The 20179-nt window shown below is 41.8% G+C and overlaps 1 protein-coding gene across 3 annotated transcripts in view; it reads right to left on the minus strand.

Moving 5' to 3' along the window:
- Positions 1-20179, minus strand: part of ABCC10 (ATP binding cassette subfamily C member 10) — a 628132-nt gene that overhangs the window by 187333 nt on the left and 420620 nt on the right. For all 3 annotated transcript variants that reach the window (XM_053712768.1, XM_053712767.1, XM_053712766.1), the window contains one exon: positions 17509-17669. In XM_053712768.1, coding sequence (XP_053568743.1) covers positions 17509-17669 — 161 coding nt within the window. The remainder of the gene's footprint in view (positions 1-17508; positions 17670-20179) is intronic.

Here is a 20179-nt window from a genome sequence, read left to right on the forward strand (position 1 = left end):
CCATCCCTTCAAATTTAATGATTTGAGATCCTGATGGAAAAAATGGCCTTGAGAAAGAAAAGGTCTGGTTTAAACGGAGGTGTCCAACGTTGGCAACTGGCCATCCAAATGAGATTCGTATACCAAAACCTGAGAGGCCATGCTGGAACTACCAGCATAACAAACAAATACTCCATAAGAATCTTGGAAGAAGAACTAGAGGCGGAAAGAAATAGGCAAAAAGATAATTCCAAAGAAATGTCAATGCATACACTACTTCCGCCTGAAGATTCCCGGACCTTAATAGGCCCCTGGGAAGTTCTTTATTCAGATGAGATGAAAAACATATCTGGGTAAGAGAGACCATTCTCCCGGAGGAAAAACATAATTTATGCTTACCTGATAAATGTCTTTCTTCTGTTGTGTGATCAGTCCACGGGTCATCATTACTTCTGGGATATAACTCCTCCCCAACAGGAAATGCAAGAGGATTCACCCAGCAGAGCTGCATATAGCTCCTCCCCTCTACGTCACTCCCAGTCATTCGACCAAGAATCAACGAGAAAGGAGAAACCAAGGGTGAAGTGGTGACTGGAGTATAATTTAAAAAATATTTACCTGCCTTAAAAAACAGGGCGGGCCGTGGACTGATCACACAACAGAAGAAAGAAATTTATCAGGTAAGCATAAATTATGTTTTCTTCTGTTATGTGTGATCAGTCCACGGGTCATCATTACTTCTGGGATACCAATACCAAAGCAAAAGTACACGGATGACGGGAGGGATAGGCAGGCTCATTATATAGAAGGAACCACTGCCTGAAGAACCTTTCTCCCAAAAATAGCCTCCGAAGACGCAAAAGTGTCAAATTTGTAAAATTTGGAAAAAGTATGAAGCGAAGACCAAGTTGCAGCCTTGCAAATCTGTTCAACAGAGGCCTCATTCTTAAAGGCCCAAGTGGAAGCCACAGCTCTAGTAGAATGAGCTGTAATTCTTTCAGGAGGCTGCTGTCCAGCAGTCTCATAGGCTAAACGAATTATGCTACGAAGCCAGAAGGAGAGAGAGGTAGCCGAAGCCTTATGACCTCTCCTCTGACCAGAGTACACGACAAACAGGGAAGACGTTTGTCGAAAATCCTTAGTTGCCTGCAAGTAGAACTTGAGGGCACGAACTACATCCAGATTGTGTAGAAGACGTTCCTTCTTTGAAGAAGGATTCGGGCACAGGGAAGGCACCACGATCTCTTGATTGATGTTCCTGTTAGTGACTACCTTAGGTAAGAACCCAGGTTTTGTACGCAGAACTACATTATCTGAATGAAAAATCAAATAAGGAGAATCACAATGTAAAGCTGATAACTCAGAGACTCTCCGAGCCGAAGAAATAGCCATTAAAAATAACACTTTCCAAGATAATAACTTTATATCAATGGAATGAAGGGGTTCAAACGGAACTCCTTGTAGAACGTTAAGAACAAGGTTTAAACTCCATGGCGGAGCAACAGTTTTAAACACAGGCTTGATCCTAGCTAAAGCCTGACAAAAGGCCTGGACGTCTGGATTTTCTGACAGACGCCTGTGTAACAAGATGGACAGAGCTGAGATCTGTCCCTTTAATGAACTAGCCGATAAACCCTTTTCTAAACCTTCTTGTAGAAAGGACAATATCCTAGGAATCCTAACCTTACTCCAGGAGTAACCTTTGGATTCGCACCAGTATAGGTATTTACGCCATATCTTATGGTAAATCCTTCTGGTAACAGGCTTCCTAGCCTGTATCAGGGTATCAATAACCGACTCAGAAAAACCACGTTTTGATAAAATCAAGCGTTCAATTTCCAAGCAGTCAGCTTCAGAGAAGTTAGATTTTGATGTTTGAATGGACCCTGTATCAGAAGGTCCTGTCTTAGAGGTAGAGACCAAGGCGGACAGGATGACATGTCCACTAGATCTGCATACCAAGTCCTGCGTGGCCATGCAGGCGCTATTAGAATCACTGATGCTCTCTCCTGTTTGATTTTGGCAATCAATCGAGGAAGCAGCGGGAAGGGTGGAAACACATAAGCCATCCCGAAGTTCCAAGGTGCTGTCAAAGCATCTATCAGAACCGCTCCCGGATCCCTGGATCTGGACCCGTAGCGAGGAAGTTTGGCGTTCTGGCGAGACGCCATGAGATCTATCTCTGGTTTGCCCCAACTTCGAAGTATTTGGGCAAAGACCTCCGGATGAAGTTCCCACTCCCCCGGATGAAAAGTCTGGCGACTCAAGAAATCCGCCTCCCAGTTCTCCACTCCCGGGATGTGGATTGCTGACAGGTGGCAAGAGTGAGACTCTGCCCAGCGAATTATCTTTGATACTTCCATCATTGCTAGGGAGCTTCTTGTCCCTCCTTGATGGTTGATGTAAGCTACAGTCGTGATGTTGTCCGACTGAAACCTGATGAACCCCCGAGTTTTCAACTGGGGCCAAGCCAGAAGGGCATTGAGAACTGCTCTCAATTCCAGAATGTTTATTGGCAGGAGACTTTCCTCCTGATTCCATTGTCCCTGAGCCTTCAGAGAATTCCAGACAGCGCCCCAACCTAGTAGGCTGGCGTCTGTTGTTACAATTGTCCAGTCCGGCCTGCTGAATGGCATTCCCCTGGACAGATGTGGCCGAGAAAGCCACCATAGAAGAGAGCTTCTGGTCTCTTGATCCAGATTCAGAGTAGGGGACAAGTCTGAGTAATCCCCATTCCACTGACTCAGCATGCACAATTGCAGCGGTCTGAGATGTAGACGTGCAAAGGGAACTATGTCCATTGCTGCTACCATTAAGCCGATCACCTCCATGCATTGAGCTACTGACGGGAGTTGAATGGAATGAAGGACACGGCATGCATTTAGAAGCTTTGTTAATCTGTCTTCTGTCAGATAAATCTTCATTTCTACAGAATCTATAAGAGTCCCCAAGAATGGAACTCTTGTGAGAGGAAAGAGAGAACTCTTCTTTTCGTTCACTTTCCATCCATGCGACCTTAGAAATGCCAGAACTAACTCTGTATGAGACTTGGCAGTTTGAAAGCTTGAAGCTTGTATCAGAATGTCGTCTAGGTACGGAGCTACCGAAATTCCTCGCGGTCTTAGTACCGCCAGAAGGGCACCCAGAACCTTTGTGAAGATTCTTGGAGCCGTAGCCAATCCGAATGGAAGAGCTACAAACTGGTAATGCCTGTCTAAGAAGGCAAACCTTAGATACCGGTAATGATCTTTGTGAATCGGTATGTGAAGGTAAGCATCCTTTAAATCCACTGTGGTCATGTACTGACCCTTTTGGATCATGGGTAAGATTGTCCGAATAGTTTCCATTTTGAACGATGGAACTCTTAGGAATTTGTTTAGGATCTTTAAATCCAAGATTGGCCTGAAAGTTCCCTCTTTTTTGGGAACCACAAACAGGTTTGAGTAAAACCCTTGTCCTTGTTCCGACCGCGGAACCGGATGGATCACTCCCATTAATAACAGATCTTGTACACAGCGTAGAAACGCTTCTTTCTTTATCTGGTTTGTTGACAACCTTGACAGATGAAATCTCCCTCTTGGGGGAGAGAATTTGAAGTCTAGAAGGTATCCCTGAGATATGATCTCTAGCGCCCAGGGATCCTGAACATCTCTTGCCCAAGCCTGGGCGAAGAGAGAGAGTCTGCCCCCCACTAGATCCGGTCCCGGATCGGGGGCCCTCGATTCATGCTGTCTTTGGGGCAGCAGCAGGTTTCCTGGCCTGCTTGCCCTTGTTCCAGGACTGGTTAGGTTTCCAGCCTTGTCTGTAACGAGCAACAGCTCCTTCCTGTTTTGGTGCAGTGGAAGTTGGTGCTGCTCCTGCTTTGAAATTCCGAAAGGGACGAAAATTAGACTGTCTAGCCTTAGCTTTGGCTTTGTCTTGAGGCAGGGCGTGGCCCTTACCTCCTGTAATGTCAGCGATAATTTCTTTCAAACCGGGCCCAAATAAAGTTTGCCCCTTGAAAGGTATATTAAGTAATTTGGACTTAGAAGTTACATCAGCTGACCAGGATTTTAGCCACAGCGCCCTACGTGCCTGAATGGCGAATCCTGAATTCTTAGCCGTAAGCTTGGTTAAATGTACTACGGCCTCCGAAATGAATGAATTAGCTAGTTTAAGGACTCTAAGCCTGTCCGTAATGTCGTCCAGCGTAGCTGAACTAAGGTTCTCTTCCAGAGACTCAATCCAAAATGCTGCCGCAGCCGTAATCGGCGCGATGCACGCAAGGGGTTGCAATATAAAACCTTGTTGAACAAACATTTTCTTAAGGTAACCCTCTAATTTTTTATCCATTGGATCTGAAAAAGCACAGCTATCCTCCACCGGGATAGTGGTACGCTTAGCTAAAGTAGAAACTGCTCCCTCCACCTTAGGGACCGTTTGCCATAAGTCCCGTGTGGTGGCATCTATTGGAAACATCTTTCTAAATATTGGAGGGGGTGAGAACGGCACACCGGGTCTATCCCACTCCTTAGTAACAATTTCAGTTAGTCTCTTAGGTATAGGAAAAACGTCAGTACTCGCCGGTACCGCAAAGTATTTATCCAACCTACACAATTTCTCTGGTATTGCAACAGTGTTACAATCATTAAGAGCCGCTAAAACCTCCCCTAGTAATACACGGAGGTTCTCCAATTTAAATTTAAAATTTGAAATATCTGAATCCAATCTGTTTGGATCAGAACCGTCACCCACAGAATGAAGCTCTCCGTCCTCATGCTCTGCAAGCTGTGACGCAGTATCAGACATGGCCCTAGTATTATCAGCGCACTCTGTTCTCACCCCAGAGTGATCACGCTTGCCTCTTAGTTCTGGTAATTTAGCCAAAACTTCAGTCATAACAGTAGCCATATCTTGTAATGTTATCTGTAATGGCCGCCCAGATGTACTAGGCGCCACAATATCACGCACCTCCCGGGCGGGAGATGCAGGTACTGACACGTGAGGCGAGTTAGTCGGCATAACTCTCCCCTCGCTATTTGGTGAAATTTGTTCAATTTGTACAGATTGGCTTTTATTTAAAGTAGCATCAATACAGTTAGTACATAAATTTCTATTGGGCTCCACCTTGGCATTGGAACAAATGACACAGGTATCTTCCTCTGAATCAGACATGTTTAACACACTAGCAATAAACTTGCAACTTGGTTACAATCTTATTTAACAAAACGTACTGTGCCTCAAAGAAGCACTAAACGATTAAATGACAGTTGAAATAATGAACTGAAAAACAGTTATAGCATCAATCCTTGAAAACAACACAACTTTTAGCAAAGGTTTGTTCCCATTAGTAAAGTAACAATAATTAAATTTGAAACATAAAAATTACAGAGCAACGTTTTTAATCACAGTCAATATATAAGTCTCACAGCTCTGCTGAGAGAATCTACCTCCCTTCAAAGAAGTTTGAAGACCCCTGAGTTCTGTTAGAGATGAACCGGATCATGCAGGAAATACAAGAGTAACTGACTGGAAATTTTTGATGCGTAGCAAAGAGCGCCAAAAACGGCCCCTCCCTCTCACACTACAGCAGTGAGAGAGAAACGAAACTGTCACAATTAAAACAAGCAACTGCCAAGTGGAAAAATAATGCCCAAACATTTATTCACTCAGTACCTCAGAAAATGCAAACGATTCTACATTCCAGCAAAAACGTTTAACATAATAAATACCTATTAAAAGGTTTAATGTACTTTTAACAGAGTAATTCCAGTGAAATACCATCCCCAGAATACTGAAGTGTAGAGTATACATACATGTTATTATAACGGTATGGCAGGATTTTCTCATCAATTCCATTCAGAAAATAAAAACTGCTACATACCTCAATGCAGATTCATCTGCCCGCTGTCCCCTGATCTGAAGCTTTTACCTCCCTCAGATGGCCGAGAAACAGCAATATGATCTTAACTACTCCGGTTAAAATCATAGTAAAAAAACTCTGGTAGATTCTTCTTCAAACTCTGCCAGAGAGGTAATAACACGCTCCGGTGCTATTGTAAAATAACAAACTTTTGATTGAAGTTATAAAAACTAAGTATAATCACCATAGTCCTCTCACACATCCTATCTAGTCGTTGGGTGCAAGAGAATGACTGGGAGTGACGTAGAGGGGAGGAGCTATATGCAGCTCTGCTGGGTGAATCCTCTTGCATTTCCTGTTGGGGAGGAGTTATATCCCAGAAGTAATGATGACCCGTGGACTGATCACACATAACAGAAGAAAGCTGGATTAACAGAGATAATCCGCTTCCCAAATATCTATACCTGGGAAAAAAACCACAGAATTTAGATAGGAGCTGGATTTAGCCCAAGCTAATATCCGAGACACTTCTGTCACAACCTAAGGACTGATAGTCCTACTCTGATGATTGACATACACCATAGTAGTGATATTGTTTGAAAAACATTAAACGTCTCTTCTTCAAAAAGAAACTAACTGAAAAATACTGAGAAAACACGGAGTTCTAAAATATCAAATGGTAATCTCGCCTCCTGAGATTTCCAAACCCCTTGTGCTGACAGAGATCCACAGACAGCCTCCCAACCAAAAAGACTCACATCTGTAGAGATCATGGTCCAGGTTGAAAGAAATGAAGAGACCTGTAGAACTAAATGATGGTGATCTTAACCACCAAATCAAGAGATAAATATTAGGATTCGAAGATTTAAAATGTGAAATCCTAGAATCCCTGCACCATAATTCAGCATAAAAGACTGGAAAGGTTCTTTCTATTGAAAATGAGCCAAGGGAATTAAATCCAATGCTGTGGCCATAAGACCTAAAACTTCTATGCATATATAGCAACTGAAGGAAATAATAGAGACTAAAGGTACCGACCAACGGAACACAATAAAACTGACCCTTGTCTGATAGAGACAAAGACAGTGACACAAACTATCTGGAAACCTAAAAAAGGTGACCCTTGTGTGAGGAATCAAGAGCTTTTGAAAAAAAGATCCTCTAACTATGTCCTGAAGAGCAAGTGAATCATATGAGATTCCGCATCCTCAGAAAATAATCTGAATGAAAACAGAAAAATGAAAATATGCATTTATTGTATCTAATGAAAACAAATAATGCTATCACTGACCAAAAAAAGGCAGAATAGTTTGAATAAAACTCCAAAACCCATTTCCTAAAAATGGAGCTGGAAGAAATACCCCAGAAGATTCCAGGTCTGAGCAGCGCTTGAACCCCATCGGTGCCCAGCCATGCTTCAACAGTACCCAAAATATATAGGACCCAAACACACTTAAAGAGAGTGTTAGCCTTACTGGAATAAAATCAAAGAAATTTGGACTGAATAGAACCAAATAAATTTCAAAGAAGTCTTAACCTGCCCCTTGCCAGCCAAGCTGGAATACGGCACGTACATCGCAATATTAGGGAGCTGATTTCGAACTGAAAAATTTCCAATTATAAACATGTTACTTGGGAAAGAATTCAGGAATTCGTTCCTTAATAAGAACAACCAAACTAGTATAAGCTTAAAGTTTTAGTCTTAGAACTCAATCTTGAAGCCCAGAGTAACAGTTAAGAATTGAATCCAATTATAAAACAAATAATTGATTATCTTAGAACAAAAGAAAACAGAATTTATGTTTACCTGATAAATTACTTTCTCCAACGGTGTGTCCGGTCCACGGCGTCATCCTTACTTGTGGGATATTCTCTTCCCCAACAGGAAATGGCAAAGAGCCCAGCAAAGCTGGTCACATGATCCCTCCTAGGCTCCGCCTACCCCAGTCATTCGACCGACGTTAAGGAGGAATATTTGCATAGGAGAAACCATATGGTACCGTGGTGACTGTAGTTAAAGAAAATAAATTATCAGACCTGATTAAAAAACCAGGGCGGGCCGTGGACCGGACACACCGTTGGAGAAAGTAATTTATCAGGTAAACATAAATTCTGTTTTCTCCAACATAGGTGTGTCCGGTCCACGGCGTCATCCTTACTTGTGGGAACCAATACCAAAGCTTTAGGACACGGATGAAGGGAGGGAGCAAATCAGGTCACCTAAATGGAAGGCACCACGGCTTGCAAAACCTTTCTCCCAAAAATAGCCTCAGAAGAAGCAAAAGTATCAAACTTGTAAAATTTGGTAAAGTGTGCAGTGAAGACCAAGTCGCTGCCCTACATATCTGATCAACAGAAGCCTCGTTCTTGAAGGCCCATGTGGAAGCCACAGCCCTAGTGGAATGAGCTGTGATTCTTTCGGGAGGCTGCCGTCCGGCAGTCTCGTAAGCCAATCTGATGATGCTTTTAATCCAAAAAGAGAGAGAGGTAGAAGTTGCTTTTTGACCTCTCCTTTTACCGGAATAAACAACAAACAAGGAAGATGTTTGTCTAAAATCCTTGGTAGCATCAAAATAGAATTTTAGAGCGCGAACAACATCCAAATTGTGCAACAAACGTTCCTTCTTTGAAACTGGTTTCGGACACAGAGAAGGTACGATAATCTCCTGGTTAATGTTTTTGTTAGAAACAACTTTTGGAAGAAAACCAGGTTTAGTACGTAAAACCACCTTATCTGCATGGAACACCAGATAAGGAGGAGAACACTGCAGAGCAGATAATTCTGAAACTCTTCTGGCAGAAGAAATTGCAACTAAAAACAAAACTTTCCAAGATAATAATTTAATATCAACGGAATGCAAGGGTTCAAACGGAACCCCCTGAAGAACTGAAAGAACTAAATTGAGACTCCAAGGAGGAGTCAAAGGTTTGTAAACAGGCTTGATTCTAACCAGAGCCTGAACAAAAGCTTGAACATCTGGCACAGCTGCCAGCTTTTTGTGAAGTAACACCGACAAGGCAGAAATCTGTCCCTTCAGGGAACTTGCGGATAATCCTTTTTCCAATCCTTCTTGAAGGAAGGATAGAATCCTAGGAATCTTAACCATGTCCCAAGGGAATCCTTTAGATTCACACCAACAGATATATTTTTTCCAAATTTTGTGGTAAATCTTTCTAGTTACAGGCTTTCTGGCCTGAACAAGAGTATCGATAACAGAATCTGAGAATCCTCGCTTCGATAAAATCAAGCGTTCAATCTCCAAGCAGTCAGCTGGAGTGAAACCAGATTCGGATGTTCGAACGGACCCTGAACAAGAAGGTCTCGTCTCAAAGGTAGCTTCCAAGGTGGAGCCGATGACATATTCACCAGATCTGCATACCAAGTCCTGCGTGGCCACGCAGGAGCTATCAAGATCACCGACGCCCTCTCCTGATTGATCCTGGCTACCAGCCTGGGGATGAGAGGAAATGGCGGGAACACATAAGCTAGTTTGAATGTCCAAGGTGCTACTAGTGCATCCACTAGAGCCGCCTTGGGATCCCTGGATCTGGACCCGTAGCAAGGAACTTTGAAGTTCTGACGAGAGGCCATCAGATCCATGTCTGGAATGCCCCACAGCTGAGTGACTTGGGCAAAGATTTCCGGATGGAGTTCCCACTCCCCCGGATGCAATGTCTGACGACTCAGAAAATCCGCTTCCCAATTTTCCACTCCTGGGATGTGGATAGCAGACAGGTGGCAGGAGTGAGACTCCGCCCATAGAATGATTTTGGTCACTTCTTCCATCGCTAGGGAACTCCTTGTTCCCCCCTGATGGTTGATGTACGCAACAGTTGTCATGTTGTCTGATTGAAACCGTATGAACTTGGTCCTCGCTAGCTGAGGCCAAGCCTTGAGAGCATTGAATATCGCTCTCAGTTCCAGAATATTTATCGGTAGAAGAGATTCTTCCCGAGACCAAAGACCCTGAGCTTTCAGGGATCCCCAGACCGCGCCCCAGCCCATCAGACTGGCGTCGGTCGTGACAATGACCCACTCTGGTCTGCGGAATGTCATCCCTTGTGACAGGTTGTCCAGGGACAGCCACCAACGGAGTGAGTCTCTGGTCCTCTGATTTACTTGTATCTTCGGAGACAAGTCTGTATAGTCCCCATTCCACTGACTGAGCATGCACAGTTGTAATGGTCTTAGATGAATGCGCGCAAAAGGAACTATGTCCATTGCCGCTACCATCAACCCGATCACTTCCATGCACTGAGCTATGGAAGGAAGAGGAACGGAATGAAGTATCCGACAAGAGTCTAGAAGTTTTGTTTTTCTGGCCTCTGTTAGAAAAATCCTCATTTCTAAGGAGTCTATAATTGTTCCCAAGAAGGGAACCCTTGTTGACGGGGATAGAGAACTCTTTTCCACGTTCACTTTCCATCCGTGAGATCTGAGAAAGGCCAGGACGATGTCCGTGTGAGCCTTTGCTTGAGGAAGGGACGACGCTTGAATCAGAATGTCGTCCAAGTAAGGTACTACCGCAACGCCCCTTGGTCTTAGCACAGCTAGAAGGGACCCTAGTACCTTTGTGAAAATCCTTGGAGCAGTGGCTAATCCGAAAGGAAGCGCCACGAACTGGTAATGTTTGTCCAGGAATGCGAACCTTAGGAACCGATGATGTTCCTTGTGGATAGGAATATGTAGATACGCATCCTTTAAATCCACCGTGGTCATGAATTGACCTTCCTGGATGGAAGGAAGAATAGTTCGAATGGTTTCCATCTTGAACGATGGAACCTTGAGAAACTTGTTTAAGATCTTGAGATCTAAGATTGGTCTGAACGTTCCCTCTTTTTTGGGGACTATGAACAGATTGGAGTAGAACCCCATCCCTTGTTCTCTAAATGGAACAGGATGAATCACTCCCATTTTTAACAGGTCTTCTACACAATGTAAGAACGCCTGTCTTTTTATGTGGTCTGAAGACAACTGAGACCTGTGGAACCTCCCCCTTGGGGGAAGTCCCTTGAATTCCAGAAGATAACCTTGGGAGACTATTTCTAGCGCCCAAGGATCCAGAACATCTCTTGCCCAAGCCTGAGCGAAGAGAGAGAGTCTGCCCCCCACCAGATCCGGTCCCGGATCGGGGGCCAACATTTCATGCTGTCTTGGTAGCAGTGGCAGGTTTCTTGGCCTGCTTTCCCTTGTTCCAGCCTTGCATTGGTCTCCAAGCTGGCTTGGCTTGAGAAGTATTACCCTCTTGCTTAGAGGACGTAGCACTTTGGGCTGGTCCGTTTTTACGAAAGGGACGAAAATTAGGTCTATTTTTTGCCTTGAAAGGCCGATCCTGAGGAAGGGCGTGGCCCTTACCCCCAGTGATATCAGAGATAATCTCTTTCAAGTCAGGGCCAAACAGCGTTTTCCCCTTGAAAGGAATGTTTAGTAGCTTGTTCTTGGAAGACGCATCAGCCGACCAAGATTTCAACCAAAGCGCTCTGCGCGCCACAATAGCAAACCCAGAATTCTTAGCCGCTAACCTAGCCAATTGCAAAGTGGCGTCTAGGGTGAAAGAATTAGCCAATTTGAGAGCATTGATTCTGTCCATAATCTCCTCATAAGGAGGAGAATCACTATCGAGCGCCTTTATCAGCTCATCGAACCAGAAACATGCGGCTGTAGCGACAGGGACAATGCATGAAATTGGTTGTAGAAGGTAACCCTGCTGAACAAACATCTTTTTAAGCAAACCTTCTAATTTTTTATCCATAGGATCTTTGAAAGCACAACTATCCTCTATGGGTATAGTGGTGCGTTTGTTTAAAGTGGAAACCGCTCCCTCGACCTTGGGGACTGTCTGCCATAAGTCCTTTCTGGGGTCGACCATAGGAAACAATTTTTTAAATATGGGGGGAGGGACGAAAGGAATACCGGGCCTTTCCCATTCTTTATTAACAATGTCCGCCACCCGCTTGGGTATAGGAAAAGCTTCTGGGAGCCCCGGCACCTCTAGGAACTTGTCCATTTTACATAGTTTCTCTGGGATGACCAACTTGTCACAATCATCCAGAGTGGATAATACCTCCTTAAGCAGAATGCGGAGATGTTCCAACTTAAATTTAAATGCAATCACATCAGGTTCAGCCTGTTGAGAAATGTTCCCTGAATCAGTAATTTCTCCCTCAGACAAAACCTCCCTGGCCCCATCAGACTGGGTTAGGGGCCCTTCAGAGATATTAATATCAGCGTCGTCATGCTCTTCAGTATCTAAAACAGAGCAGCCACGCTTACGCTGACAAGGGTTCATTTTGGCTAAAATGTTTTTGACAGAATTATCCATTACAGCCGTTAATTGTTGCATAGTAAGGAGTATTGGCGCGCTAGATGTACTAGGGGCCTCCTGAGTGGGCAAGACTCGTGTAGACGAAGGAGGGAATGATGCAGTACCATGCTTACTCCCCTCACTTGAGGAATCATCTTGGGCATCATTGTCATTATCACATAAATCACATTTATTTAAATGAATAGGAATTCTGGCTTCCCCACATTCAGAACACAGTCTATCTGGTAGTTCAGACATGTTAAACAGGCATAAACTTGATAACAAAGTACAAAGACGTTTTAAAATAAAACCGTTACTGTCACTTTAAATTTTAAACTGAACACACTTTATTACTGCAATTGCGAAAAAACATGAAGGAATTGTTCAAAATTCACCAAATTTTCACCACAGTGTCTTAAAGCCTTAAAAGTATTGCACACCAAATTTGGAAGCTTTAACCCTTAAAATAACGGAACCGGAGCCGTTTTAAACTTTAACCCCTTTACAGTCCCTGGTATCTGCTTTGCTGAGACCCAACCAAGCCCAAAGGGGAATACGATACCAAATGACGCCTTCAGAAAGTCTTTTCTAAGTACCAGAGCTCCTCTCACATGCGACTGCATGCCATGCCTCTCAAAAACAAGTGCGCCACACCGGCGCGAAAATGAGGCTCTGCTTAAGCTTTGGGAAAGCCCCTAAGGAATAAGGTGTCTAATACAGTGCCTGCCGATATTATTATATCAAAATACCCAGATAAAATGATTCCTCAAGGCTAAATATGTGTTAATAATGAATCGATTTAGCCCAGAAAAAGTCTACAGTCTTAATAAGCCCTTGTGAAGCCCTTATTTACGATCGTAATAAACATGGCTTACCGGATCCCATAGGGAAAATGACAGCTTCCAGCATTACATCGTCTTGTTAGAATGTGTCATACCTCAAGCAGCAAGAGACTGCACACTGTTCCCCCAACTGAAGTTAATTGCTCTCAACAGTCCTGTGTGGAACAGCCATGGATTTTAGTTACGGTTGCTAAAATCATTTTCCTCATACAAACAGAAATCTTCATCTCTTTTCTGTTTCTGAGTAAATAGTACATACCAGCACTATTTCAAAATAACAAACTCTTGATTGAATAATAAAAACTACAGTTAAACACTAAAAAACTCTAAGCCATCTCCGTGGAGATGTTGCCTGTACAACGGCAAAGAGAATGACTGGGGTAGGCGGAGCCTAGGAGGGATCATGTGACCAGCTTTGCTGGGCTCTTTGCCATTTCCTGTTGGGGAAGAGAATATCCCACAAGTAAGGATGACGCCGTGGACCGGACACACCTATGTTGGAGAAATATGGATTTTTTAAAAATCACAAAATTCTTCTAGCTAAAATAGCTAAAGACATAGATTAACCCTCATTTGCGAAAATATTCAATAAAAATGAAGACACAAATGAAATTATTAGCATGATAGTCCAGTTAAAGGAACAGTCAATACAGTGGACTTGCATAATCAATAAATGCAAAACAACAAGACAAATGCAACAGCACCTAGTCTAGTAAATGTTGTCCTTTAACAATGCTAAAATAAATCATAATCTGATACTTGATCTTAAAGTAAACAGAACAAAAATGAAGCAATTGCAACATCCAAATAAATCACAGGACCAATAAAAGTACCTGAAACTAAATAATTTTCCATAATAAATCTAAAGGAAAATAAATACTATTTTGCTATAGAAACAATAGCATAATTAGTAGGAGTAGAGATAATTATACATGTATACATTATACATAAGATGTAAGAATGGCAATAAAGCATAAATACTAATGGATTCTGCATGTAAAAGTTTTATCATAATAACTTATTACAAACCATAGCTAAAGATAAACATTCATAACATTTTAAAATAAATGAACTTAGCTTTGGTAGGACTGAACTCAGTCAAGCGTTTTTCCAGAAGTAGCTTTTGATCCAGGGTCAATCTGAGACATCTTGCAATATGTAATAGAAAAAACAACATATAAAGCAAAATCTATCAAATTCCTTAAATGACAGTTTCAGGAATGGGAAAAAAATGCCAATGAACAAGCTTCTAGCAACCAGAAGCAAATAAACAAAGAGACTTAAATAATGTGGAGACAAAAATGACGCCCATATTTTTTAGCGCCAAAAAAGATTCCCACACTATTTGGCGCCTAAATGCTTTGGCGCCAAAAATGACGCCACATCCGGTAACGCCGACATCTTTGGTGCAAAAAAACGTCAAAAAAATGACGCACATACAAACAACTTCCGGTGACAATTATGACGCCGGAAATGACTAAGAAATTTTTTTGCGCCAAAAAAGTCCGTGCCAAGAATGACGCAATAAAATGAAGCATTTTCAGCCCCTGCGAGCCTAACAGCCCACAGGAAAAAAAGTCAAATTTTAAAGGTAAGAAAAATTTAATATTCAAATGCATTATCCCAAATAATGAAACTGACTGTCTGAAATAAGGAATATTGAACATCCTGAATCAAGGCAAATAAATGTTTAAACACATATATTTAGAACTTTATATAAAAGTGCCCAACCATAGCTTAGAGTGTCACAGAAAATAAGACTTACTTACCCCAGGACACTCATCTACATATAGTAGAAAGCCAAACCAGTACTGAAACGAGAATCAGTAGAGGTAATGGTATATATAAGAGTATATCGTCGATCTGAAAAGGGAGGTAAGAGATGAATCTCTATGACCGATAATAGAGAACCTATGAAATAGACCCCGTAGAAGGAGATCATTGAATTCAAATAGGCAATACTCTCTTCACATCCCTCGGACATTCACTGCACGCTGAGAGGAAAACCGGGCTCCAGCCTGCTGCGGAGCGCATATCAACGAAGAATCTAGCACAAACTTACTTCACCACCTCCACGGGAGGCAAAGTTTGTAAAACTGAATTGTGGGTGTGGTGAGGGGTGTATTTATAGGCATTTTAAGGTTTGGGAAACTTTGCCCCTCCTGGTAGGAATGTATATCCCATACGTCACTAGCTCATGGACTCTTGCTAATTACATGAAAGAAATATATATGTATGTGCTTATATATGCTGATATACATAAATATATATGTATGTGCTTATATATGCTGATATACATAAATATATATGTATGTGTTTATATATGCTGATATACATAAATATATATATATATATATGTGCTTATATATGCTGATATACATAAATATATATGTATGTGCTTATATATGCTGATATACATAAAAATATATGTATGTGCTTATATATGCTGATATACATAAATATATATGTATGTGCTTATATATGCTGATATACATATATATATTTATGTGTTAATATGTGTATATAATCATATATATTTATATTTGCTGCGCTACCTACCCCCTTCGCTGCAAGAGGTTCTGATGCCATCTCTGACGGCATCAGAACGAGGCTCCCTTAGGAGCCTATAGAAGCGCTCTCTCATGAGCACAATGCTTCCCAGCTGACAACTTGTAATACCAGTGCACATTAGCGTGCACTGGTATTACACAGCGGAGCGCAAATATTGATTTCATGAGAAATTGTAATATTCTTTTACTACTTATTTTTTCCTTGTTATATTATTTAACCCTGAAAATTGTGTGATTTCCAGTTCTGAGGATTAGAAGTATAAACTGTAGATTTCTAGCCCTGCAACATATCTGTTGCTAATTGGCCTCAGCAGTTGATAAGATAAGATGCTATAAAGCAATGCACGTTTTGCTAACAGAATGACAGTCACAAGTTTAGTATATTCCAGTATTGGAGGTGGTACATGGCGGTTGGCATTTAAATAATAATTGCAGAAGAGTGTTAATGTGTTCAGAAAGCTTTCACACTTGGCCTGTATGTTAATTTGTTGACAAATTACACACAAAAGTCTTCTCATTACTAGTTGTTTTATGTCCCTTTAAATCAAATTTAAGAATTGCAGCCAACCTTAAAACAGGAGAACAAGTATGTGTATGTCCCTAGGGTTCAGCCAAAGGCACCACACCACTCTGACACGCGTTTCGCAAAATCACCTTTAGAGAGGTTTGAATGGTCTTTTAAAGACTCATTATGTCATGTGACTACCAGTGATGAAAGTATGCTCTGTTTTATGCTCACTACGTACAATATATATATATATATATATATTAACTCATGCACACACATATCCTTATTTCTATCTTTTATAAATCATTTGGTATTGTTAACCCATGATCATTTTGCATTTTCTGACCCTTCCTCAGGAGTCACTGTTACTGGGTCACATGTAATCTATGCATCAAGTTTACCTCCCACAGAGCTGTGCAGCCGTGTCACTTTACATGAGGATGTGGTGTCCACACAACTGACAAAGCATGTACAACACAAAGTGAGCACTACTGCGCATGCGACTGGCCTATTTGTATACATAGGTATCACTAATGCATTAGGATAATGACCTTACAATAATTATAAACATTCCCATGGTGGTCTACAAATGTTTTCACAACCTACCAGTAAGTGTGATGTGCTCGCTCAATAGTCTGTGTTTCTGAGTGAGATAAATTATGCTGCGAGTGCTTCTAAAGGTAGTTTCTATTTTTCTTTTTTTGTTGTGCTCTGTGAGGGATTTAAGACCACTGTCCCCATTAGTGTCTAACAGGCTGGAACTAAAATTCTAGGACTGGTGCTGACTTGGCTTTATCAGTGTACAGGAGCTGTTCCCAGTGGTATGTTTAGGTAGAGCGTTACATTATATTGACGATGTCTATATCCGTCTCATATTCATACAGGTGTCAGTCATGCCCATACACTTGTGTATTAAAGTGTGTGAGTAGAAAACATATCAAATATGTCCTTGAGGGGGAGGGGTATTGCCCTAACCCACAGGGGGTGCTGGATGCAAATTACAAAGTAAATTAAATCAAAAGTAAAATATGTAGCATCCCCAAAGCACTCGCCAAAAACAACAATATTCTCCAGACAAAACAAAGTCTCACCCCACCACTGTAGGGACAAAATATTAAAACATAACTTTTAATTACACTTTAAAATATATAAACACACATTAAAAACAACATTACCTAGGTTAAAAGATATATAGGCCGGTAAGGTCAGATACACCGTAATAAGGCTATAATTCTGTTAACCTCAGCCCAGTACAAAGTGGGTAATTATCCCCATTGATCTGTGTTACACAAATACAAAAGATCCCTTTCTATGGTCTACCGGTGACTCATAAACCTCCTCTCAGGAGCATAATGGGATGGGAACTACTAAGCTCACGTGTAACTACCAGGTATTCCCGTACTCACGTAGTGCTTTGGGGACACTACTTATTTTTCTTTTGATTGAATGCCCATACACTGACCTCTATGGTGCCATTAGCAGGCTCAGATGGCAGAGTGGTAGAATATTCCTCTGCCCGTTCCACGTTCACCATCATGGCTTCTGCCTGAGTGAAGCTTGAGATCAGCCCTGAGAGGAGGCCGGTGATGGAGAGAGCATATGATAGAGCTAATCCTACCAGTCCTGAAATAGAGGACGATAAGGGAGAGTCACTGGTTCTGCATTCAGATAATTAGAAAGATTAAAAGGAAAATAAAGTCACATAAACCAAAGGGAAAAAAAAACATAACTTAATACTTCTCACTCTAAACCTGGGAAATTCAGCAGTCCCTTGATTGAACTGTAAAATAAAGTGCAACTAGAAAAAATTCTGCACGATCTTAACCATATAACTGTGTCACCTTACCCATATGACTATGTCACCTAATCATATAACTGTGTCACCTGACCCATATGACTGTCACCTTACCCATATGACTATGTCACCTTACTCATATAACTTTGTCACCTGACCCATATGACTGTCACCTTACCCATATGACTATGTCACCTTACTCATATGACTGTGTCACCTTACCCATAAAACTATGTCACCTTACCCATATGACTATGTCACCTTACTCATATAACTGTGTCACCTTACCCATATGACTGTCACCTTACCCATATAACTGTGTCACCTTACCCATATAACTGTGTCACCTTACCCATATAACTGTGTCACCTGACCCATATGACTGTCACCTTACCCATATAACTGTGTCACCTTACCCATATAACTGTGTCACCTGACCCATATGACTGTCACCTTACCCATATGACTGTCACCTTACTCATATAACTGTGTCACCTTACCCATAAAACTATGTCACCTTACCCATATGACTATGTCAACTTACTCATATAACTGTGTCACCTTACCCATAAAACTATGTCACCTTACCCATATGACTATGTCACCTTACTCATATAACTGTGTCACCTTACCCATAAAACTATGTCACCTTACCCATATGACTATGTCACCTTACTCATATAACTGTGTCACCTTACCCATATGCAACTATAAAAAAATTCTGCACGATCTTAACCATATAACTGTGTCACCTTACTCATATAACTGTGTCACCTTACCCATAAAACTATGTCACCTTACCCATATGACTATGTCACCTTACTCATATAACTGTGTCACCTTACCTATATGACTATGTCACCTTACCCATATAACTGTTTCACCTTACCCATATGACTGCGTCACCTTACCTATACGACTGTGTCACTTTACCCATACGACTGTGTCAACTTACTCATATAACTGTGTCAACTTACTCATATAACTGTGTCACCTTACCCATATGACTATGTCACCTTACCCATATAACTGTGTCACCTTACCCATATGACTGCGTCACCTTACCTATATGACTGTGTCACCTTACCTATACGACTGTGTCACCTTACCCATATGACTGTGCCACCTTACCCATATGACTGTGCCACCTTACCCATATGACTGTCACCTTACTCATATGACTGTCACCTTACCCATATCACTGCGCCACCTTACCCATATGACTGCGCCACCTAACCCATATGACTGCGCCACCTTACCCATATGACTGCGCCACCTTACCCATATGATTGTGCCACCTAATCCATATGACTGTGCCATCTTACCCATATGACTGTGCCACCTTACCCATATGACTGTGTCACCTTACCCATATGACTGCGCCACCTTACCCATATGACTGTGTCACCTTATCCATATGACTGCGTCACCTTACCCATATGACTGCGTCACCTTACCCATATGACTGCGTCACCTAACCCATATGACTGTGTCACCTAACCCATATGACTGTGTCACCTTACCCATATGACTGCATCACCTAACCCATATGACTGTGTCACCTTACCCATATGACTATGTCACCTTACCCATATGACTGCGTCACCTAACCCATATGACTGCGTCACCTAACCCATATGACCAGGGCCGCCATCAGGGGGTGACAGGGGTGACTCCTGTCAGGGGCCCAATGGGCTAGGGGGGCCCCATGAGGCAAGAACTAAAAAAAAAAAAAAAAAATTTTTTTTTTAAATTTTGGCAGCCACCAGTGGGTACTACAGTAGAGTGCTAATTGAGCATGGGAAATTTTATTACAAGGAGTAAAGTATTAGCATTTGAGAGGATTTCTGAGTGTGCACTAAACCACTATCCACAGTGTGAGACAGACTTGGCACTTTGTTTGTAGAGTGTGTGCCTGAGTCAGACGGCTGATCACTTTCATTTGCAGAGGAGGTAGGAATTACTTAGCAAATGTTTTTTATTTCTTTGGGCAATTTAGGATTGTAACTTCAGTGTGGTAGTAGTTGTATGATGGGGCCAGGGGTCCATAAAAACACATTTTTTAAGCAGCAGTGTATTTATGATTATTTGACAATGCTGTAGAAATTTTATATTTAAAACCATGCATAAATGTTTCCTCCTCAATACACAAATGATATATATTACATTCCAGTTTACTGCCCCTTTATGCAAGGACTTTCCAGATACAAGGAGGCATTTTTTCTAAGATTTTTACATCTGCATAACATGTTATACTCTCAGACTAAGATTGCTCAGTGTTGGAAATGAGATAGGTTAACTTAAAACTGTTTAGTTTACTCTACAGCTGACTTAATTT

Source organism: Bombina bombina, chromosome 4 (assembly GCF_027579735.1).
Source record: "Bombina bombina isolate aBomBom1 chromosome 4, aBomBom1.pri, whole genome shotgun sequence".
Classification (NCBI taxonomy): Eukaryota; Metazoa; Chordata; class Amphibia; order Anura; family Bombinatoridae; genus Bombina; species Bombina bombina.